A 26,307-nucleotide genomic window follows, 5' to 3' on the forward strand; every position below is an offset into this window, starting at 1 on the left:
CCTAAATTTCAACTTTTTAAATTTCAACAAAATCAACATGAAAAGTTAATACTAACATGAAATTTAGTGCTCCTAACAGATCTATAAGCTATACATAAACACATAAAAGGTTCCCTACATTTTTACAGATTATTACAGTTGAGATATTACAGCTTACGTCACATATTGCTACATACTATTGAGGTCAACCAGAAACTTACAGTTCATCTTGCCTGGATGGTTGTGTCAGGGAGAGGAGAGAGTCCAGGTGAGAGTGTAGTACCTGGATTATGCTCTCCACCACAGAGACGTCCAGCTTGTCGGAATGGATGCTGCAAAAATAAAAAAGAAGATCTTTCACACAAATAGTGCACAATCTAATCTCTCTAAATTCTAGCATATTTTATATGTAATTATACCGGTACTTTTGTATCTTTGTACTTATTTTGAGGTACCTTCTGGGTTGTCAAAGTACTCAGTGACTAAAGAAGTAGTCTGCGACTATATAACCTATATTTAATAAGATATACGAGGGATATTCCATAAGTAACTGATGTTCGTTTAAAGTGTGCAAATTCGGTTTTTACAACAAATACAATATTCAGCTGCAGCTCTTTGTAGAGATTTTTGTGCCATTTATGGGCAAAATGGTGAAGGGAGTGACAGGCAAAAGATGAATTTGTTGGTAAGATCAACAAAACAGTTAGAGAAGATCAATGTTTCACAATCTCTAACCTTGACTCCAAGTGAATAGAATCAATCATCTTCACGTGAAAAAGTGGCTTGGCTCTCAGCGTTTTGATGATGACTTAAAGAAATTGTCACTAGCTGGCTGAAGGCGTATTTTTTGAAGAAGGCATTTTTAAGTTTATACAAAGTCCTTAAATAAATCTTAATGGCACATGTAGAAAAACAGAAGAAATATGTAGTTTTCAAAAGTATACAATAACACATGTTTATGTGATTGGGTGATTTTTAATAACCAAACAGTGGTTACTTTTGGAATAGCCCTCGAATATTTGTCATTGAATACTTGCCCTATGAATTAGAAAGGGTAAGACCGGTCCTCCAATCCAATCTTTCTATTGAAATCCACATTTTTACTCATAAGAAACACACTTAAAACTTTCTGTATGCCAACCAGTATGACAGCTATTCGTACTTCCGAAAATTCCATAATATTATCAATGTATTTTAAGTTAAACCTTAGAGATAATCATGAAAGAAAATAACAATAAAGACACCATGAGATAATAAAAAATCTGACAGCTCACAATAAAGATCCTTATTGATCGCTATTTGATCATATTTGTTCAGCCATTCATGATACAGCTCTTGCACCCCTCCCTCTCATGCATAAGCGTAAATGTATTAGTGGTAGTTTCGATTTTACAGTTGGTGGCAGTTTAGCTTTTTTTTATTTATTAACTTAAGATGTTGGTTTTGTATTCATGATCCAAAGTTTTCACTGGTGCTTACTCTCCTAGGAACGGAATCTGGGTGTTTACTCACACACACGAGACTGCCAGGATATGTAAGAGTTGCGTGAAGGCCTGCGTGAGGCTAGAATCACGGCTGGTCAAGTGAGACTGGTGTACAACACAGTCCTGTATTACAGAGAGTAGGCCACAGTCCACAGCATGGCAGACGTCCTGCGGACGGTACCTCAGGCTCAGTACAAACACCGTTAACATCTGCAGCTGCTCTTGATTGTCTGTGAAATAAAATCAATTTGGATCAATCACCATCAAATACAATATGTAAGTCAGGTCTGTCTTAGTCAAAAACAGAAAAAAAACAATATAGGCTACGTATTTTTGTTTTCAACAAGCAAAAATGCACTTGTTACTAACAGGAGTTTTAGTTTAACCAAATTGATTTTTACAGGGCAAAGTTTTTTAAAATATTTATTGAGTTTATGTTAAGCAGTCTTTCTAATATACAGGGTACCACAATAAGGCAAAACGTGGTTATGTATCCTCACATTCATATTTGGCTTAGAGCAAGACTTATTTAAAAATTCCATTAAGTTAAAACACAATTTTGTATTTTTTACTAATTAAATTATATTTTTTGAAACCAATAAACTAGTTACTATACAATTTCAGACACTGTAATATTGTATTTTGTCTGACTATTACATTTTTTTAATGCAAATTCTGTGAATTCTTGCAAGTGATGTAATTTCTATGTCTTAACATATAATCTTTTAAAATTGACTTTTTTTATCTGATATGGTATGAGGAAGATGTCAACAAGAATATTTAGAAGATAGATGCTTCTCTCTGTGCTTATCCAAACACAAATAAAAGATTGTGAAGCCAAACTAGGAGATTCGCAGATACTGAAAAGCCAATTGAAACTTGAATTGTACACACTGACATTAGAAGATGCACACTTACATGAGTCCAGTTTGAGAAGTCTGTGCCTGAGAGAGGACACCATGATGCTGTATATCTGGTGGACAGTTGTGGTGACCTGCTCCTGCAGTGTGGAAGGTGCCGTATAGATCAGGTCCAGGTAATGACTTAGCTGTGATATACTGACCTCCTCACAGAGCCCGAAACATCCACAGATTAGCTGTTCGTGGAGCTGTGGAACATTTGTGACATTTATTAAACAAAAAAAATTAGTTTATTAGATCAGAACTAGGTAAATGCTGGTGAGGAGATAATTCAAATAACACGTAACAAACCAATATGTTAGAGCAACATACGTTGCAAATTCAAGATAGAAAAGTTTTCTGCATGTGGCATGAGATTTTCAGAGTTTTTGAGTTCGGATTTTAAAGAAAAGCAGATTAATGAATAAGAGTTATACAGTAAAAAAAGCAAAAGTCAAGTCTTAAGAGTATTTGGACACAACAAAATATGAGGTTTGTCCAATAAAAATGCTACAGTATCTGATATGCAGCTATAACATGACGTGTAAGCGTAGTGTCATTAGCACCATTATTTAGCAATAGTAGGAGATAACGGATGTAAGGTTTTTAAGTTTGGTTTAGTTTAAGATTAAGGTTGTGACATATTATGAGCAAGGGTTGCTGTGAGAGGATTTAATAATAGGTTAGACTGGCAGTACAATACCCTCAAATGAACCAACACATATTTTATTTGTGACAACATCTCATTAAATTGATTAAAAATTTTAATTAACAATTGATTGCGTCAACCGACATATTAAGCACAAATTTTAATACCTTAATACTTTGAAGACATATTTAATATTAAATTATTCATTACAATTTATTTTTAATTTAATTCATTATAACATTTACTAGTAATTTTGTAGTGTTGCAATAATTATGAGTTCATGGACTAACGTGAGAAACTTTCTTTTAAAATAGCTAAACATTTACATGAATTTACATTTTCGAAATTGTGAACATTTAAATATATGGAATTGTAAATGATTAATGAACACTGATATATACTAAGTTCCTAAAATTACTTACATTTTATTTCACATCACACTTATTACGCCTAGAGATATTTTTCCGCACACGAACACAAGCACTAGCACTCCCGAACGTCGCTTTTCGAATTCCCGTCCTCGACTTTTTTCTCTCGTCCTTGTTCTTCAGTTTTGATGTTATTCTCCCGCCAGCTCATGACCACGCCTCTGCCAAATCTCTCCATCATAATTGGTGAGCACCAATTTTTCATATCAGCATGGCTGCCCCTTACATCGTCGCACTTTTTTTTTTATATATAAGCATTTCCGCTGCTTAAGCAAGCATTTCCTGTTTGTTCACAATCGGTGTCTGGGCAGATGTGCGTATCCACTTACATCCGGAGGATGTTTGTCTCGAATTGTAATACAAGACTTCCTTTCCAGCAATTATCTGTACATCGATTCTATGAATTTTATTTTACTAACAATTACATATGTCTTACACGGACAACTTGCATTTTAAGTTTTCTCAAACATAGGAGGTCGAAGGTCATTTTGATTTTGCATGATGTATGCAGTCTTCTCTTCTATTACTGAACTGCTCAACAACCCACTTGAAAATATCAGTTTTGTTCAGTGCACTTAATTGCAAATTTTGGTGGAGTCTAATAATTTTTTCCAGTTTTACAAGAAACTTGATGTTGAGTTATTTCTCAAAGATTTAATCAATTTTCAAGTCAGAGACCAAAGAAACAATGGAAACAACCACAAGTCTGACAGTCCTGAAGAGTTCATTGTCTGAAAAATAATAGTAGGTCATCAACCATACTAGACTGTTTGCTTATTGATTGGACAGCCAAATAAAATCAATCTTATGTTCCAAGGTTGCGATCATGGTGTGTTTGCGATCATGGTGTGTTTGCGATCAAGAGCTGATGGTTTGGGGTGGAAAGGGAACTAAATAGATAGGTCATGACTTGGACTGGAAGTTTTGTCTGTAATTGTTCTTGCATTTAAAGAGAATTGTAGAGTTAGGCCTATACAGGTTGGGCCACTATGATTGGTAAATCAAATTGCCAGCCACAGACATTACGATTTGGAAGGATTATGTTTTCATAGAGGAGATGATGGAACTAATAACTATTAATTGAAGGGTAAAGAGACAAGTTCACAGCATTTTTATGACGTGTGGGATCTATTGAAATGAAAACCTGTCGAGAATGCAGACAGAAGGATAAAACAAGTTTCATCTCTAAGAAAAGTTTTTTAATTCAAATCGTATGATCAAAAGAAGGACAAAATGTGGCAATGTGTCATAGCTTGATTTTTATCATAACAAGAACACATTCATTACACAAATAAAATGGTTTCAAATGTTACCGCAAAATATACTAAACTTCATCAAGGGCAGAACAACTTGATTTGGAAACAACACAGTGACAAAAATCCATGTAAATTAAATTAAAACTTACACAATTTAGAAGGACCGGTGGTTCTTTTGACTCTTTTTCTTCTGCACTATCTTCTTCTTTTGACTTCTCACTGTCGGAGCCTTCGAGAGTTTTCATTAATTCCAATATCTGGTTGAGTGCAAGAAACCGCATCTGAAACCATCAATCACATGCTGTAATAGTAAACAAACAAAAACTTAACATTACAAACACTGCATATCTCTTGACACACAATATCTGCACAGTTTCTAAACATGTCTAAAATTTATCACTTTTACTGAGATACATTGCAAAAGTTTTTCTAGTTGAACACAAATCTTTTGCTTAGTTCTACATCTTTTTGTCGCAATTTAGCGAGAGCTTTTCCCAACAACGTCGTATTTTTCCGGCTTGTTTTGCAAAATGCAAAATATGCCATCGCAGCTTAAAACCTGATATTTATGTTCCTATCTATAAATGTCCTTAACTAATTTCATGGATGAAAAGGTAAGTGCTATTTTTATGTCTCAACAAAGGTCTTGTCTCCCTAATTGAAATAATTTTTTAACATGACTGACTGTTCACAAGCTGTATGCAATGTTAACCCTAAATCGGGCGCTAAACGGAGTTTTCCTCCGTGTATTTTTTATTATTAAAAATAGTACTACTTTTCTGATGTTGGCAGTCGTTTCCCGCAGTGTACTTCACGAGCATCTTTCAGGGAAGCGAAACAATAGCCTCCCGCTCATCTTTGTCAAAATCTGTCAGTACGAGGTCTACTTCCGTGCGAGACTGGACGATTCCTCCGTGAGCGCCCGATGTTGTGTTTGTAGTGCTTGGACGAAATCTCCGTGAGCGCCTTATAGTGTTTAGTTTTTATGGAGTAATAATCCGTGTGCGCCTAAATGTGTGACCTGTGATGGTTTCTTTTTAAGTTTTACAATATATTTTATTTGAATTTTGTGAAATGGAGAATGAAGACGAGAGACTTGTCAGTAAAATACCCGTGTGCTAGGGAACATTTCAGTACTGTTTATGGAGTGAACATTGTCGTTATAAGAACCAGAAGGAAAATGTTTTGAAACTTTGTGTAGTGTTTAAAAAAATTTTTTTTAAAGAATAAATTTTGATTTTAGAGTAATAATTGACATTACAATTGTATAATATCTCAAGAATTGAAGTAAGTTGTTTTTGTAAGAAGTTAAAAACTAAGTTAATTTCCATATATTATTACAGTAAGTTAAACAACATTTTTACAATTAATTGCATTATTCCTTAAAATAAATCATGTTGTTATTATACAATAACATTTTTTTAAATTTTGAATTTCTTATTTGGAATATTCATTACATAAGAGAATAATTTTTTATTTAATTTCTAAAAATGAATATATTACATTGTAATTAAATCAGTATGAATATTTAAACAAATAAAAACAGGTTAAACGACTATGATATCCATTATTCGCTAACCTAGAGGAAACCTCCGTGAGCGCCTGATGGTGTTTCTAATTTTAAGCACCTGATGGAGGGTTAAACAATAATTTTTGTACTATGCTCATATATTTAATTTTTTACTAATTAAAATATCAGATTTGATTAATTTACTTATATAAACTGTCAATTGGAAAAAGTAAACTGTTGTGAACACAAAAAAAGAGGAAGAAAAAAAAGATGTAATGCCTAACTTGATTTCTACAGTTTTTACAGTATAACTTGCAACCTGGCATTTGGCCCTACCCATGGCTATTGATTAAAATATCGTATTTGCTTGCACCCAAGTACATATCAATTTATTTAGTAGATCCTGTCCCCATTTTGGCCATCAAAGCAACACGGGAACACTTAACAAACGCACTTGAATTAATAATTAGGTAATGAGGAAAATGTAAACATGATAAGAGGGCAAATAAACTGGACCAACTTTGTTTCAAGCACTGTATTCACCGACTCACCTCCGCTCGGAGCTGCTGGTGCTGCATGGCTGTGTAGAGAAGGGCAGGGGAAGTGACTATGCCCCGGGGATTGTCCGAGGGACCAAGCACTGTACCTTCCTGGCTCTCGCTCGTCACAAATTCCAGAGCCAAGGAACAGGTCCGTCTGAGCTGGTCCAGCACATCTGATTGGCTGCAATAACCACAAAAATCAGCTGATACCTAGATGTACACTACTCTATTTCACCTGAAGTACTTAAAAAACAAACTGCAAATCGTTTTTATTGTAATTTTTTGAAAAGCATTCTGTTTTGAATGGTCAGTCCAATACATATGTAAACTAACCCAATATGGCATCTGTCAGGCAACCAATAGCCAAATAGCTATGCCCATTGGCTGATGATAGCCAACAATCTGTCATAGTCCAGGAGCTGAAAGCCAATTGGCACTGTATAAGCACACAACCTTGTTTTTCTTGTAATAGATAGAAAAATATTTCCTAAGAAATAAATCGGCTGTCAGCCTTGCAAATTTTGGTGGAGGTCAAAATGGGACGGTATCAAAAGGGTTAAAAATATGAAATGATCATTTTCTCTCAGATCATGTTTTTCTTAGCTGGACAAACTTAAGACCACTATCAGATACTTAAATAAATGAAGAATCACAATCAGCTAACCATACACTCTTTATCTAGGGACAACTGGCTCTTCATCTAGTTATCTGACGATTATACAACTACTATTTATGTGTCTGATGTCGGTTATAAGTGTATCAAACTATGAAAAGAATAATCTGAGAAAGATATTATCAATATTAGATATTTTGAACCCTTTCGATACCGTCCTATTTTGACCTCCATGAAAACTCGTGTGGCTGACAAATTCATTTATTTCTTACGAAATATTTTTTTATCAATTACAAGAATAACAAGGTTGAGTGCTTGAACATAGCAAATTAGTTTCCAGACTATCGTTGTTTGTAAAGACAGCTGACCCGTGAAAAGTGAGAGATGATAGTTTTCAATTAATGTACTTTTTCTAGTCATAAATATTAAAATGGCTGAATTACTAAACAATACCATTGGACCTCAAGGCTGAGGTTGAGACGGGACCTGGACACACAACCTCAACGAGATCTTGGATTTGCGATATACTATTTAGCAGTAATTCCAGTTTATCTTGGGAGATTGTAAGGTGTGCAAATAAACTTTCTGCAGACCTTAGGAGTTATTACGGGACAGTACAGTTGTACCAACTGCAAGCAAAAAATACAGTATTTGTTCTTGTAATTGATTGCCAATGCTTTTCTGTTGTTACTTACACTGTGTTACTGAAAATAACAAATAGTACTTATTTATTTTTTTTTTTATTGTCATTGCTATTTTGTTCTGTTACAAGACTAGAGGCTAGTAAAAGATGTAAAACAATTATGAATACAAATTACAAGGGGTAAACTTTATTTATGTTGTTTGTGGTTTCTAGTTTCTACCAAAATTGTGTATAGATGCTACACAATTTCTCATGTGTGGAGTGAGTGAAATTATTTCACACTTGGTGAGTGGTATTAAAAATGTTCTTTATATTTTAAATTTATTAAAGTTAAATTTGTAGTAGTTTTTTATGATTGGTAACAGTTGTTAATTAAGAAAATACAAACCACTATTGGTTTAAACATAATTTTGCTATTAAAGATTTAAAAAGTCTAAAACAAAAATGTTTTATGATTAGCATAAGAATTTATAAACAACAATAAAATAAAATAAAATCTAAAAGTAAACTTCAGCCAGGTATCTTTGAAACATAATAGTTAGTGAAAAACAAGAGCAATGATTTGAGACACAATGATTTGACAATGATGACAATGACAATGATTTGAACAGAGAGAAACTGAGAGGGTGGCAGAGATGAGATGAAACCACATTGGCCTTGAATTCTCTAGTGTAGTTACAAATAATAAAATGCAATTCTTGATATCCTTCCAAACCACGGAACAATAGTGTGAACAATAACTTAAATATTCAGGAAAGTCTGGTCAACTGGAGTTAAAATAAGTTACAGACGCCTAAATGTTATCACAACTGAAACATTTTGGTTCACAAATTCTATAAAATACCCAAGTTCGAATTTTAAATTACTAGTCAGATATTTGAAAGTACGAGAGTACACCTTTGTACACATGAGTGATGTGTCTCTTGTCTACTCTTTAGATAAATAGAGGGTAAAGGTGACAAAATATCTGTGCTCAATTCAATTCAATTCAATAATATCTTTATTCACACATTCATCAAGAATGGTTACAGAGTCAACACATGCAGTAAAAATTGATGTCATCAAGAAGTAGGTAAACTAGTTTAAAACTATTATAAATGCAAAGAGAAAATATCTTTAAAATTTGATATTAACTAACATTTCTGTAAAATAAAATATATATGAGGAGAAAATATATGAATGCATATACATACACATACATGTCTTAAATAATAGCATTAACAGAATTAAAAAAACTCATTCAAACTATAAATTGTAGAGTTTATCAACAGGCTGTGCAGTCTTTTCTTCAGAGTTTTAGAGTCACATGTTTTGAAGTTTTCTGGAAGCATGTTAAAGAGTCTTGCACCGCTATAGGAAGGCTTCTTGGTGTAAAGGGTTGTTCTATGCGCTGGAAGGGATATATCATTTGCCCGTCTTGTTGTGTAGCTGTTGATGTCACCAACCCTTGGTAATCTTTCTCTTGAGGCGTGGGTGATTACCTCGATGATGTATATGGACACTACTGTGAGTATCTCAAAAGATTTAAAAGCCTCTCTACAAGATTCTTGTGGCTGTAGTCCTGCCATGATCCGCATAACCCGCTTCTGTAATACCAGGACACGATGAAGGTTGCCGGCAGATGAACTTCCCCACAGAGTTATTCCATATCGAACATGTGATTCGAACAGAGCGTGATATGCGGCTTTCAAAGCGATAGAGGTACCAATGGATTTAATCCTCTTCATTGCAAAGATTGCAGAGCTAAGCCTTGAACACAGTTGGTCGGTGTGATTGCTCCAGGAGAGGCCTTGATCCAGAGTTAGGCCTAAGTGTTTTGTGTTGTCAACTCTCTGAAGATCTGGGGGCTCAGTCAAGCATTCTTTTAATAGTCCAGAAGCGAGATATTTTGTCTTTGCAGCGTTAAAAACTAGGTCGTTATTTGAGCAATATTGTTGTGCCATACTGACTGATATGAAGGTACGAATGTCCAGGTCTTCAATGGCATTGCCACTCGTTACAAGAACGGTGTCATCAGAAAACATGACTGGGTAGCTTATCTGCAGTAAAAAGAACAAACAGAACCGCTCAGTCCTAAAGATGACCACCATGTGTTACATACAACTCGGAGACAAATAGGCATGCATTTCTTTGATACAGAAAAGTAAAAATACCAAGTTGCTGTGAAGATAAAACATTTCTCCAACACAAGTCCCACACAAATAAATAAATAAAAAACAATAAACAACATCTATTTGGTAATAATTTGTATGCCAAACTGTACAAATCCTGGGACATTTTCTATGCATGTGAATACACATATTCAGAGAGACAGGATAAAAGACCAACTATTCTAAACTTTCAATACCCCAAGTTTGATCAAAACAACCGTAAAAACTTGTTCACAAGAATTATTTTTTTTATCAATTACTTACTTTTAAAACAAATATGACATGGTGTTAATACATGTATTTGTAAACTTAAAATACATGTTATAGTATCATGTTGAAAATATTGATAACAGGAATCAATGTTTAATGTAAAACATCTTAAATCAAATTAACTGATGGAACTGGTTTTTTGAACTTGATGTTACAACTGTCCAAAAACGTGTCAAGTAAGTTACATTTTGGCTCTATTCTAGGTCCAATTTAATTTATTTGTTATATAAATGATTTTCCAAAATTATGCACCTCTAGTAAATCATGCTTGTACACAGACGACACAAGTCTAAATATTAATCCTCATAGGATAGTGTTGAAATCTAAATAAATAGTAATCTAATAAATCTTGCTGATTATTTCCCTGAAAAACAATCTGCTCCTTAATTTAGAAAAAAAACTAACTGCATGATGTTCCAAACAAAAAAAAATTGTAAAATTAATGAGCCACCAATTAGCACAGGTGATTTTAAAATATCCCAAGTAGAAAAGTTAAATTTTTTGGGATTAATTGTGGACAAAAATCTTAACTGGGACAATCATGTTGATAAAGTTTTTTCAAAATTATCCTCCGGTTTATAGGCAATGCGAAAATTAAAATATCTGTGTTAAATATTATAAAACTTTAAAAATGATTTATTTTTCTTACATACACTCCATAATTAGTTTTGGCATATATTTATATGGAGCAACAACTTCCAAAAATCTTGATTTAATTCTAAAAGTACAAAAAAAGGCAATAAGAATTATATTGAACCTAAAGCCACAAACCTCAGTAAAGGAAAAATTTGCGGAACTACAGATTCTTACTGTTTATGGACTATATGTTTATGAAGTGATATTGTCAGTCAGGTCAAGAATCGGAGAGCAAATGCTTAATGGTACTAATCACCAGTATAACACAAGGCAGTCCTTCTCATCGATTAGCACTTTTTGAAAAAAAAAAAAAAACCACAATATGCTGGAATTAACTTTTTTTTAAATTACCCACAAATAAGAAATCAGAAACTTCTTTTTCAAAATTTAAAAACAACTAAAAATGTATTTAATAAATAGAAACCTTTATTCATTCAATGGACTATAAGGATATTGTACGATACTCTATTTTAATTTAGTAAAAGATCATACATACATGGTCTTAATTTGTAAGTTTTTGACACAATTCAATTGTATTCACGTAATACAGTATGAATAAAGAATATTTAGATTTTATTTATTTTTGTGCAGTAATTTCTAATACAGGTAGTGAATTTACCAAAATTTTATTTTACTGCTCAGGAACCCATCATTTCCACTTCCACGTCCTCACATGCTACTCACCTCTGTCCAGCCACTCCTGTCTCCTTAGGGCCTTGAACCGTCAGCAGGAAAAGACAACGCTCGATGACACTGCGACACCGACTTGACATGTCCCCTTCTGAGCTCTCGTCCAGCTCTGAAATACAGCAGTTTAACACAGAGTTATCATAGGTCAAGAAGGAAATTAATAGATTATGTGATGATAAATTCCTGGAAATTATTCGGGAAGCGATCGGTATTGCTACTATGAGTTTTTTGGAGTTAGTCAAATTGCTTTTTGGGAACTGTTTACTATTTGATGTTGTTTGTCTCAACTCTTTAAAGTGTTTTTTTTATTGTTATTTTAAATTAGCTTCTTGTTATTATTTATTTGTTGATTTTGTTAGTATATAAATATTTTATTAATTGTTGAATTTTAGTTTTGTTTATTAATTTCATTGTTTTAAATCTTTTAATTTTCATTTAATTGAAGTAATTTATTTTAACTAATTGATGGTGTTATTTTATCTACTCTTTTTACACCTTAACATAAAAAAATGATCAAATTATAAAAAAGTATGAACTTAAAATAGTTTATCTGTAATTTAAAGTATGTCTATATTTATAAGTATATCTAGACTTGGCATTGTGCTGCAATACTGACGTTGTTAATACTTGTAAAAAGTTTTAAAACAATAAATTGATTGATATGAGAGCTATGCACAAGGTATGTTGTTTGCAAAATTTAGTTTTCGGGAAGAAACCTGTAATCCAGTGTCAGCAATGTTAACATTTAAGAGGAGTCGAGTTTTAATTAGAAGATTTTTATGTCTTGATAACTTACACCAAGAAGTGGCTGTAATATCCTCAAGTAAGATTTCACAATTGATGTATAATCGCTTTAACTTGTTTCGGATTGAGCTGTTTGTACTTAACTCTCTTCTGTAAAAGTGGTGCAAATTGGCCTGCAATGTGTAACTACGCAATATGTTACTTCACTGACAAGTACTGCACTCTAGATGTTATACTGTGAACTGTTTAAACTCTCTGATAAACATAGAACATTCTCCTGTTCTCTTTGTATTTTCCTTTGTTTATTTCCGTTTCTGCACGAGGTTATCTGTTGTTATATATTAATATTGTTGCTTATATAGCGAGTTATAGTCATAACATTAGAAAATTATTTAAATTTATATGGCTTCTATGTAAGTTAATGTTATAAGTACATTGTTTTAAGATTATTTTCATTTGTGTTTTTACAACTTTAACATGAGAAATAAAATAATAGCTTCAGAAATGAATACAAATTAACTAAAAAATATTTTATTTGTCAACTTGAAAATACTCCAAGACAAGTCTAAAACTCTTAGCAAATATAGTAGAGTTACATCAAAATAAACCAAAATTTATGGGCAGGTAGCAGTAGATAACAACCCCTCTTTATAATAATAATGATACAGTTTTTTGTACAGTATTTTGTACAAGACTTGTACTGTTACAACATTACATATAAATAAACATTTCTGGTATAAAAATGAGTTTTTGTTTAAGCGCGTCATGATAATTTGTTCAGGAGAGGGTTAGTTAGTAAAAACTAAGGAACGTGTTTTGCTTCAGTGGCTCGATAAATAAGTCTTGCTATGGGGACTTCAGTACTACTTAATACATACATATAACACATTAATGTACAGATCTTTCTGAAGAGATTGGTTTTTATTTTAATGTTCTAGGATGAATAGAAGCTGAGATATTTAATTTAACGCAGAGCTCTGAAATCCCTGGAAATAAGCATTCAAACAGTGGAAAAATGGTCACCATTGGCTGAAAAAATTTTAAAAATTTAAATAATTTTATTTTTGTACTTTTAATGAATTGTACTTTCAATTGAACAAAAATATAAAAAATTTTAAAAATCTTGAAGCAACCAAATAATTTTTTCCAGACCACTTGACAAGGATTAACCCACTAGTAACAACGCACAGTCAGACCGACAAATGAACTGAATGTCACACAATTAATGATATCATGCCACTTAGCTGTTCCTCATGTATTCAATAATATACATAAATCATACGGTCATTCACTCGCATGGGTACTGTAACAAGTGACAACAGTAAATCAACAGATAATCTGTTGATCGCCAGTTGAGTAAAATGGTAATCAACAAATGTTCTATTGAATGCCAATTGGAAGGTTAAGTATTACATAAAAGAAATAAATAAAACAAAGACTAACGTGTGTTGGTGGAGACGTTGCTATCGTAGAAGCTGTCGTCTGGGTCTACAGCCCTGGTAGTGCCTCGGCCGGATATCACCTTCTGTCTTAGCTGCTGTACGAACGCAAATACTTCCTGGAGAACTGCTTCCTCCACCTTTGATCTGGACAAATACATTACTTCATTTTACAACATTTACCAATTTAGGTACAAGTCTGCTAGAAAAAGTGTTAGTTAGACAAACTAATAATTACTATGAACAAAAAATAATTAGAAAAAACATGGAAAATAACAGTTTTTTTCTAAAAATTGTAATTATTACAGCAGTACATCCTATAATATGATGGTATTAATTTTTTATTGGATGCAATAATTCTACTATCATATGAAATAAATATTTACATATCACGATACAAATAACAATACTTATTATAATATCAAAATTACACAGGAACCACAAAATAAAATATAATTGCATTATTATTACCCATTATATTTTTATAAGTTTCATACTAGCCAATACTTTCACTGCTAGATATTGATTACACTATGTTTGGCCATGCTAGATTTTATTTGTTTTAACTTCTTATATTCAGAGAATATCCATGTATGGTTAATGAAACTGGTGTAGAGTTGTTCTTTCTTCTGGATGATGTCTTAACATTTTAGTTTAGTAACCAAAAATGTTTAAATTTACCTACAAGCACTTTTATATTATAAAATATACATAATAAAATGGAGTATCAAGGGGTCTGACAGAATGTGACAAAAGTGTTTACTGAACTACCTGTAACTTTATCCTGGATTAATGCAATTTTGATGACCTTTATGGGGTTAATCTTTTGACCCCAAAATCAATAGAATTCTTCCTTGGACCAAGAAGCCCCAATATACCAAGTTTGAAGTCTCTACGACTTTCTTATCAGAAGTTATAACACAGAGAGTCAGACAGACAAAGACATGATTTCTATTGCGTCCTTAACAATTAGAAGGTAAGAATACGCCAAACCAAGTGCTGCATAACAGGCTTTGCTGAGGTTGCTTGCAAAATTTCACATCTATAGCTCATTTCATTCTGAGATGCTCTGTGGACAGACAGTCATACAGAAAAGAAATTTTTATACTTCATCTTCCCGGCAGACAAAAAATATATTGTGTCAGCCTACTAAGTGACATGCTTCAATGACACTCAGTTTAATTCCATGATTGGACATGCACCAAAACTTCATTCTTGTCTATGTGGAAATTAAGTTAAATTAAAAATTTAACATATACAGATGAAATCTTTTTTCAGATGTCTTGCCATATGATACATTCATATATTTATTCATTACGTTGGATTTCAATAGCAGTGATCAAATAATAAAAGTTCCTGCGAGTTAGGGAGAGTAGTAGAATGCAAGAAAGCACTGAAATCAAATCTTATCAGCAACTTTAGAATAGAATTTTCACTATAGTATTTATTTCTTTTTACTATATGAATAAAAATGTCACTCATGTTAAAGTCTTATATGATCACACTCAACTTTTTTTATAAATTTATTTATTTTGCTAGTTGTATTGCTATCATGGTTATCCACAAGACCAATGTAACAATATTAACTAATTTATTTATTTTGCTACTTGTATTGCTATCATGGTTATCCACAAGACCAATGTAACAATATTAACTAATTTATTTATTTTGCTACTTGTATTGCTATCATGGTTATCCACAAGACCAATGTAACAATATTAACTAATTTATTTATTTTGCTACTTGTATTGCTATCATGGTTATCCACAAGACCAATGTAACAATATTAACTAATTTATTTATTTTGCTACTTGTATTGCTATCATGGTTATCCACAAGACCAATGTAACAATATTAACTAATTTATTTATTTTGCTACTTGTATTGCTATCATGGTTATCCACAAGACCAATGTAACAATATTAACTAATTTATTTATTTTGCTATTTTGTATTGCTATCATGGTTATTCACAAGACCAATGTAACAATATTAACTAATTTATTTATTTTGCTACTTGTATTGCTATCATGGTTATCCACAAGACCAATGTAACAATATTAACTAATTTATTTATTTTGCTACTTGTATTGCTATCATGGTTATCCACAAGACCAATGTAACAATATTAACTAATTTATTTATTTTGCTACTTGTATTGCTATCATGGTTATCCACAAGACCAACGTAACAATATTGACTAATTTATTTATTTTGCTACTTGTATTGCTATCATCATGGTTATCCACAAGATCAATGTAACAATATTAACTAATTTATTTATTTTGCTACTTGTATTGCTATCATGGTTATCCACAAGACCAACGTAACAATAATAACTAATTTATTTATTTTGCTACTTGTATTGCTGTCATGGTTATCCACAAGACCAATGTAACAATATTAACTAATTTATTTATTTTGCTACTTGTATTGCTATCATGGTTATCCACAAGACCAATGTAACAATATAACTAATTTATTTATTTTGCTACTTGTATTGCTATCATGGTTATCCACAAGACCAATGTAACAATATTAACTAATTTATTTATTTTGCTATTTTGTATTGCTATCATGGTTGTCCACAAGACCAATGTAACAATATTAACTAATTTATTTATTTTGCTACTTGTATTGCTATCATGGTTATCCACAAGACCAATGTAACAATATTAACTAATTTATTTATTTTGCTACTTGTATTGCTATCATGGTTATCCACAAGACCAACGTAACAATATTAACTAATTTATTTATTTTGCTACTTGTATTGCTATCATGGTTATGACACACAAGACCAATGTAAAAATATTTCCTAACTCTCAGCCAAATCTCATGGGGTGATATGGACCATCATCGAAAAGAGAAACATGCCCATAAAGAAATGAAGTTTCATGCAAACTTTAAAATCTACAGGTCAGTTTGCTTTCAAGACATCATGCAGACAGACAGTCAGACAGAAATGACATTTTTCCAGTCCCTTGAGCAAAAGTAAAGTTTATTTACATACATGTAAATCTCTCCCATCTTCATATGCATTACAGATTCCCTTAACTAATCATAAAGAACAATTGTGTCAGAGAGATAAATGAAGGTGAAACTTAGAGAGGAATTATTTTCACACAGTACAAAAATGATCAGCTCCCCTCACAGATTTTTGTTCACACCGAAATGATATAGTCAAGTGGAACATTGGAATGCTAGTCACCCACACACATGGTCACAATACCACTATGAGAGACGCCTGCATACCACGGGTAGCAAACAATTAAATGTAACCATTTTACTTAGTTAATTTTTCAGGATTTGGCAAAAATTAAATTGCACAGTATGTAAAATGTTTTATATTTTCTTTGCGTATTTCTTTACTTTGATTAGTGAAATTTTCTTCCATGCTCCATATTCTTGAACTGAACATCATTCACAGTACTTTGCCTAGTCAGAAAACCAAACTGACAGCCAGTAAGCAAGTTATTGGTTTACATTATCTATTGGCTTGTAAATCCCAAACAATTCATTCTTGAACCGAGCGTTCATGACCTCAGGATACAACAGGAATAACGGATATAGGTCTATAATTACACAATTGATTTTTAGAACCTTTTTTATGCACAAGAATGATTTTCCTAATTTTAATGCTCTTATATCAATCCCTTATATAAGAGCATTGATATAACAAATGTCTAAACAAGTGCTACTATGCTGATATGGCACTGGTACTCACGAGTTGTACAAGTGGATGCCGCAGTGTTTGGCCAGCGTGATGAGGAAGAAGTTGCAGGTCATCTCGAGGCGGTGTTCATCTTCCACAGTCACCCAGTCATTGAGGGCAGCAAATTCTTGGAGGCCAGCAAACAAGAACACACCAGGTACCTCATCCTCTAGAGCTTTGCCACGTCCCTCTGCAACAACAGGCGAATTAGTATCCAAGGTCTGGCAAGCCCTAGTCAAGCTAGCTTACTTCTTTCTCTGACATGATAAAGACAATGACCTACAATTATATCACTTTTGTACTCATTACCTACTATCTCTTCTTTATCAGAACTGAAATTAGTTATTTTAGTTTTAAACCAGTTCGAAAAGTCAGTTTGTTACGGAAGGGGAATGGAAAAGAGCCCATAACTTCACTTGTATTAACAATTTTGAATTAACGTGTTTATTTTCAATGTCGAAAAAGAATATGGAGTTTTTTAAAAACATAGTTTCTCCTAATTTTTATTCCAAAACTATGAATATGCCTTTCAGCTATTTAACATCTCAAAACTTCAGTAACAGTATCTGGGATTGTCTTTGAGTTAGCTACATGTAAAACATAGACCATGTCTCTTTAAGCATTTCTAGTATCTATATAATATTTTTGGAAATGATTAAAAAGCAAATTTAACTAAAAATTACACTTATTTTAATTCAAAATTAAATATCTTTTTGATGACCAACTGACCAAAGTTGTTCATTTCTACTGTGTTTTATTCCTTTAACATATCACTTGTGTTTACTAACTGATAGATGATTAAAGCCGTGAGTCCATTTGCACTAGGTGCCATCACACATTTGATAAATGAGTCCTTGTCTGAAGGCATGTTTCCACAAAGATGGAAAGAAAGTATAGTTCATCCCTTACCTAAGGTACCCACCCCTCATAGTGTTAATCAACTTAGGCCAATATCGATTTTACCAGCGATGTCCAAAATATTGGAGAAAATTGTTACTAAGCAATTGATGAAGCACATGGATGATAAGAACATTCTTCCTAAAACTCAATCTGGCTTCAGACATAATCATAGTACTTGCACTGCCCTGATGAACTTATTTTCAGATTTGATTGACTCTAAAGACAGTGGAAAATACAACTCCATTGTTATGTTGGATTATTCGCAGGCATTTGACTCAATTAGTCACAAAATGTTGTTGGCCAAGATGCACTATTACAGCTTTGGAGAAAATGCTATTGAGTGGGTGAAGTCTTATCTTGAAGGAAGAAGCCAAGTGACAAGGGTTGAGGGCGAGACATCTGCCTCTCTAAGTAGGGAGCGAGGTGTGCCTCAGGGAAGTTGTCTTGGTCCTGTACTGTTTAACCTGTACACCTCTGACTTCCCAAAGTGTATTAAACACTGTACGGCTCATATGTATGTTGATGACTGCCAGTTGCATTTGTCCCATGACCCTAGCTCAGTTCAGGTGGCTTTTGCCCATATAAACTCTGATCTTGAAAACATCAGTAAATGGTCTGTAGACAATGGGTTAAAGCTCAATGTAGGCAAGTGCACTGTCCTTCATACTATACCACACAACACAATACAGGCCTTGACAGACAGTGGTGTGGGGATTGCTCTTGATGGGGAATTTTTGACCTTGTGTGACAGAGTGAAAACGCTCGGTATCATGCTTGATAGCGATCTAACATTCTCTGAACACGTCACTTATGTCATACAACGTGCACTTGGTAGATTAAGAGGTCTATACAGATTCAGATCTCTACTGCCGGAATTTGCGAAGCTTCAGCTTATGCAGTTGATGGTTTTTTCCGTCATTTACTACTGCTATCCAGCCTATGGTAACATCTCGCGGGGGGGGGCGTAGAACGTATTCAGAGACTTCAAAACTCTGCTGTGCGTTTCATTTTCAACTTGAAACGTTTTGATCACGTGTCCCCCTTTCGAGATGCTGCCAGCCTGCTACCAGTGGAGTCCGTCTGCAGGATGTTGACTTGCTTATTGGTCCACAAGGTCCTATCACAACAGGAACCGTAGTACCTGAGTGAGCGGTTGTTGTTCCGGGAGGGGGTCTCGCAACACAGTACCCGCCATGGCTACCTTCTTGACGTTCGAAAAGTCAGGCATGAAGTCGGAAGGAGAAGTTTTTTCGTATTTCGGCCCTAAATTGTACAATGACCTCCCCCTTAGCCTTAAGCAATACAGTTGCAATTCTTTTAAATTAAAACTTAAGGACTACATATGTGTTGATAAATAACGTAGTTAAGTTGTTAGTGTATAAGTTTTAGTATTTAGTATAATCCAATGTTGTTCCTTTTAGTTTTAATCACAAGTCTTTGTTATTTAGTATTTAAGGCCATTAAATGACTTGAGTTGTTCTGTAAAACAGTGTACGTACTGAGAAACGATTGTAAATAAAGGCATTTTGATTTGATTTGATTGATATAGTTCAATTCTGCACTCTATAAAATGTTTAATTAACAAATAATTAGCTTCTAAATCAATGTAAATATATAAATGGATTAATGAAAAATTGAGTAAAAAATGTTAGTAACAATGTTTTTAGACTATTTTCAAGACTCACTGGATATTGTTGCATTTATGCAGGCTTCAATGATGTTGCGTAAATGTAGAGGCATTTTCATGAACACATCCAAATCCATTTGTTCATCCTTGTTGAGCAGACTGTGAGCCATCACCTTCAATGCTGATCCTGGACACACATACATGTACATACATATTACTAAATATTGACTCTGAACATGAACACTAACTTTGAAGAGCTTAACCGATGCCAAGTTCATTACACTATTTCCCAAGTAGATTTCTGTATTGACGATGCTATGCATGTTAGAATGTGAAAGGCAATAAAAAATTGTAAATTTTGGAAGTGAATGATAAAAAGCAATTGAGACATTGTACATATCTCAATATTGTAGACTTCAATTACAAGCAGGTGCTGTTTTGCTACCCAACAAGTAAAGAAAACTAATATATATTTTTGAAAACACATCTTTGGGATTACTACAACTGTATGAGGATACAAGAGAGTAACACATTTTTGCTCTTATATGTTGAGCAACATTAGACAGACATTTTTCATAAAGTATAATGATACCTTTCCTAGTACAATAAAATGGGAAAATTAACTTTAAGAAGGATTCACAATATTATTTACTGTCACTCAATACACTTTACATTGATAACATTTTTAGATAAACAACAGTATTATCATAAAGAAGTAGGACGCCCCAGTTCAGGATGTATGTTATGTCATTGATAAATACCAAAGAAAAAAAGTGGTCTTACATTAGAACCTTGAAGAACTCCTAAATCAGTAACAAAATACTCAGAATACACCCACTCCATTATATCGTACTCAAAATGTTCTTCCTAGAAGACAAGATTTGATAAATTATGTAACACCGGGAAAACATTAAATGCCAGAAGGTTATTAATTAAAAAAAGATGTGAGTTTAGCTCCATTCCACCTTCTGCTTTGTGCAGTTTTTGAAATCTGATGATGATGTAACAGATGGTGACTTTGTAGTCTAGATGTATCCACTGTCAAAACAATGCATAAAGTTAGTTTTTGAGCTTCTTAGTAAGGGAGGTGAGATGGAGCTGAACTCAACATTTACATTGAATTTACCCTTCCCTCCATAGCTACGTTATGTGTATTTCTTGTGAGTGAAGTAACATAGTATCAACCTTCTCAATAAACTTGAAAATGTGAAAAAAGAGAAATTGGTCTAAAATTAGACGTTACTTAGCAGCCCTATTTTTTTTGGGAAATTGGTGTGACTACTGCTGCTTTCTAGATATAATGTAAATCTCTTATTAAGGGGATTCACCACTGAAAACATACTTTTTTTTAAATACACAATAAAAAATATCTCAACCATTTTTTTTCTAGTGTTTAGTAGGCTAACAAAAAATACAAAAATATAAAACGGCCAAATAGTTGTCACATACAGCCTACAGCGAATAAAAACGGGGGTTTTTCGCGTTTTTTCAGACCATATTTAAAAATTGATATATCTAAGAAACTATCCAATATATTGCACTACTCATGGTCTAATTTTGAAGATATGGATCTAATCTAAATATTTAGGTAGATTTATCATGGTAGCATTATTCGTTTTAATAAAATAATTTTGTAAACTTTAGACTTTAAAAAAAAAGAAAAACATGCATATATATAAAAATTATGTTTCTATTCATCATATATACCTAAAAATCTAATTCTACCTAAATATTTAGAAAAAGATCTACTTAATATGTGGTACAAATATGAACTTTTCTATCTCAATTAGTTCCCAAGATATATCGATTTTTGTCTGAAAATTTATGGAAATTCAAACTTTTGGGAAAACTGCAATTAAAAGTAAACGTAGGTTCAACACTAATATATCACGTATATTTTTTAGTTTATTGTTCTGAAATAAATTTAACACAATATATTAGGTCAAAAGGTTGTATTATACATCAATATTAGATCATATTATTATGTCAGTGTTCAATAAAAATACAAATATATATATATATATAAATTGTAAAATAAAACAGAGTTCGGTCGTGACGTAGGTTGCAGGTTGCACCTCATACCGCTTTGCAATATTGTCCTTATTTCTTCTAGCAACATTTTGTTTTGTATTCTTGACTCTTCCCATATTTCATGGCATAAAAATGAAACTAAAACTTCACTCAAAACAAACAGCCTGAAACTCAACAGTAGAATGACAGATGACAGAACACAAATTGTTTTGTTTTTATTCTATTACTACTTCTTCTTCTTCTTCTTTAGCATAGAGTAATGAAAATAAAACAGTACAATGAATTGATATGCGTATTAAACTAGATTTAAATATCTGGTTTACATATTTATAATGAAATATATAAAAGAAATTATGATTTTTTTTTAGTAAAAAATAAGGTATCTAGTAAAAATGTAAAATTTTGGACATTGACGCGCTTGCAAAAAACGTTATTTTTTCATACTTAGGGTTAAAATATAGGTCTTAGGATACTATGTTTTTGTTCAGTAGGTTTCCAAATGACAAAATATGACTTTTTTTGAAAATTTCATATTTTTTCCTTATTTTCAGTGGTGAATCCCCTTAACCCTTTTACTGCCAGAACAATTTTGTTACTACAATGCGCCCAACCTGCCAGGCTGTTCATCATGGGCATGTACCCAAACTGCCAGGCCAATTTTGGACATTTTGCAATGTTTTCACATAAAAATTCATAGCTTTGCTATTTATAGTCATTGAAAGCTAAATAATGCTTTGTTTTTTTTCCTCAAGAAATGTAGTATTTAATACAATAGCTAAATGTGCAATTCAGGAACTTATAATATTTTTGAAACAAAATATGTACTTACCTTTTATATAAAATTTTTTTTTTTTTTTAGTTTGACTTGAGATTATATTTTGTAAACTTCATTCAATATAAATTAAAGTGTTTTATTTTGAAGCTCAATACTATTTTAAGCAAATTAAAAAAGAAAACTATGTAAATATCTTTAAAATTATAGTTTTTATGAGTGTTTTTATGACCTATTACAAACTCACAAAATTTAAAGGCAATCTGAAAAACCACACTGTAACAACTGCTTCACCAAGTTATTGTCTTATTCAACTATTCTAAACTGTTTTATTATTCTTTTCAACTTAAAAATAGTTCTTAGAATATTTTCATTAGGCTATTTACAATCATTCTTTGTCATATTATAGTATAAAAAATGTAAAAATACAGGTACGTAACATTTTTACTAACGTTTTTTGCGTGTTGTAACTGCATGATGTAGGACGGATCAAATGTTTTACACAATAAAAAAATGTTGTAATAAAACTGTCACTTCAAGAAACAACTAATCTAATATTTACACTGTATTGAGACTTTTTTTTTGTCGTAGTAGTGGATTTTAGTGTGATAGCCCGCTTGTCACTGTCAACATTAGTATCCGCGTAATTATGAAAACGTGGACAAATACGCGTGATAGAACCGTCTCCATCCTCAATAACACTATCGACATCAATTTTATCACTTCCAATTTCTAATAATAGTCTATCTCATTCAGGTGATCGTAAATTGTCACCCATTTCATTTACGTACAAGCACACGAGGCAAAGGAAAAATCGAACGCCACGACTGTACGCCTCAGACAAATTATTTGTCCGCAAATAATAACGTTATTGCCGATAACGAGGGAAGTATATTTGTGGACGAGTTACCAGGAAAACAGACTATAAATATCTCCGAGGCTTATAACACCGATAAGCGTTCAAAACAAATGAGTCATCCGTACCACGTCATCCGCGTGAGGGTCACGTCATTGTGCTTTTGGTCCACGCCTCGCTCCGCGTCACCCTCACGTCGTTGATCCGCAATGAGTTAATAGAATATTACTTTACAACATGTGTTACGTATTCTGTGCTTCATTCTGAACACAGTAAACACAAATAAAAGACAATTATGTGAACTTCTATATTATTAATTAATTATTTTACGAACGTCCGGAAAAAAGGACGCTGGCAGTTTTAGGCGTAGATTACCGACGTCCGGTTTTAAGGTCGTTGGCAGTTTAGGTATAGTTTTACAACGTCCTTAAAACAGGACGTTGGCAGTGAAAGGGTTAATAAACTCCAACTTGAAGTTGTAAATACAATGCCAAATGCAGTAGATGGAGTGGTGCATCATTTGGTATCACCAAGCACTTATTTTATTTCAGGAAATCTGGTTTGGAAACTTTGAAGGTTGAGATTAGTGGATCAGGAGATAAAAATATTTTGTTTTCTTAGCATTATATTTCAACATGAGTTTATCCTTAATGTCTTTGACACTTATCTCAAGACACTATAGGTGCAAATTGACTTCCTCAAACATAACATCCTTATAGTAAGTTTAAGGCTTTTAATTCTTTAGAGGCTAAGACAGATAATTTCTCTTTTTTTTCTTCATAGGAGTACTTTTATTCTAATAGGTTTCCTTTAAAGGGTTTACAGGTTATTTTAATCTGTTACAGCTCTACTGTAGTTAGAATGTCCAAGATCTCTTCCTTAAAAACTACAAGTCACCACTGCTGGAAATACATAAAGTGTTGTGTTAAATTAAGCTGCAGGTTCCTTACATTCTAACTGACCTCCAAATACCACAGTAAGAAGGTTAGAACTAGTCCTCACCCATGTCATCCGTGTCCGACAGGTCAAGGCCGTGAGACAACAGCCCACTGTTGAGCCAGTAAAGGGTCTCACGTTCCTCGAAGGAGGCGGGGGGCCCCACCAGTTGGCCATTGAGACAGCGGCCCGCCAGCAGACTGCAGGCCCGTTCCAGGTCCACCAGCCATAGCCACGAGTCCGGACTTGTCGATTCCACAGTGGGAGTGTTTGCCTCTGTACCAAAACACAACATTATCATTACAAACAATAATGTTACCTATAAAGTAGAAGATTTTAATCTCATCAATAAAAACAAAACAAAAACAATCTCTCAATAGATCTAAGTAGATTTTTACTAAAGGAATCCTGTATAACTAGTGTAACTGGTACAATAATAGTCCAATGACATTTGAGGCAGTGTTGCCATATTTCCACCAGCTGTTCCTACTATAATGTGACTACGGTCACATACTGTTGCCTACCTGCTTTACTTGTCTGCAAAACAAATGAAAGAAATCAAACAACTAATTAGGCCTACATTATTTGTTTATTGCAACAGATGTTGAGACAGTTTAGTAATTTTTTACACATGTAAAGGTGGCAATAGTGTAGACAGTACCTGAGGAGTTGTTGAGAGGCGTGGGGAGGCAGGAGTTAAGTCGGTCCATGTGTCGGACTGTAAGAAGTAGTTGGTGGAAGAGTGGCTGAACCTGACCAATTGGTAGCAAAAGTAGACAGTGGATTGTGTGGAACAGCATTGCTCCCGCCGGTGAATCATACACTGCACCTGGCATAAAAACACATCAATTGGTCTCTTGTGTGGAGGAAACACCAGGAAATTACAGAAGTTTGTGTAGAATCTATGGATTATTTATCTAATTAATTTATGAGTTTTGAACCTAAGGCGCAAATAATGGAGTCAGTTTTCCTTTATTAGCTGACATATCCAAACAATATCATGGATTCCAACTAATCCTCAAGAATATAAGGTTATACCATAACATCATTGGGGATTCAGATTCCCTGAAAATTTATGGATAAAAAAATGTATACTATTATCTACACAACTAAAACTCACTGTGGATCCTGTAGGAAGCGTCTGGAAAGCGGGTGAGCAGGCTGGCTGTGCGGGCGTAGATGTCACTGGCTAAAGGTAACAGCTCCGCCAAGTGTCTCTGTGTTAACGCCATACTGGGTGACTCATGCTGTAAACACATCACATCTTATATTTCTACTTTAAAAATGTATTTACAACTTTATACTAACTTCATTTAGAAAACTGGAGAATTTAATTTGTTGATACATTTTTGTCATTTAGTTTAGAGTATGATGGAAATTGTGATTGTTAATAGTTATACTTATTCATATTATTTTTAGCAAAACTGCACAGATACTGTTCCTATCTTTTCAGTCAAAAATGTATGAGCTCTATACAGTATTGAAATAAAAATGCATACATTTTCCCATATATATTTTTATTCCAGAGAAAAAAAACAG

At 33.2% G+C, this 26,307-nt stretch overlaps 1 protein-coding gene across 1 annotated transcript in view; it reads right to left on the reverse strand.

Annotated features, from left to right (window-relative positions):
• Positions 1-26,307, reverse strand: part of LOC124367024 (probable E3 ubiquitin-protein ligase HERC1) — a 115,273-nt gene that overhangs the window by 67,427 nt on the left and 21,539 nt on the right. Inside the window, 12 exon segments of the mRNA XM_046823705.1 lie at positions 201-311; positions 1,492-1,693; positions 2,382-2,571; positions 4,845-4,976; positions 6,757-6,928; positions 11,744-11,858; positions 13,937-14,079; positions 17,659-17,836; positions 20,232-20,360; positions 24,835-25,044; positions 25,430-25,597; positions 25,889-26,015. Of these exon segments, the coding sequence (XP_046679661.1) occupies positions 201-311; positions 1,492-1,693; positions 2,382-2,571; positions 4,845-4,976; positions 6,757-6,928; positions 11,744-11,858; positions 13,937-14,079; positions 17,659-17,836; positions 20,232-20,360; positions 24,835-25,044; positions 25,430-25,597; positions 25,889-26,015 (1,877 nt within the window).

Source organism: Homalodisca vitripennis, chromosome 7 (genome assembly GCF_021130785.1).
Source record: "Homalodisca vitripennis isolate AUS2020 chromosome 7, UT_GWSS_2.1, whole genome shotgun sequence".
Lineage (NCBI taxonomy): Eukaryota > Metazoa > Arthropoda > Insecta > Hemiptera > Cicadellidae > Homalodisca > Homalodisca vitripennis.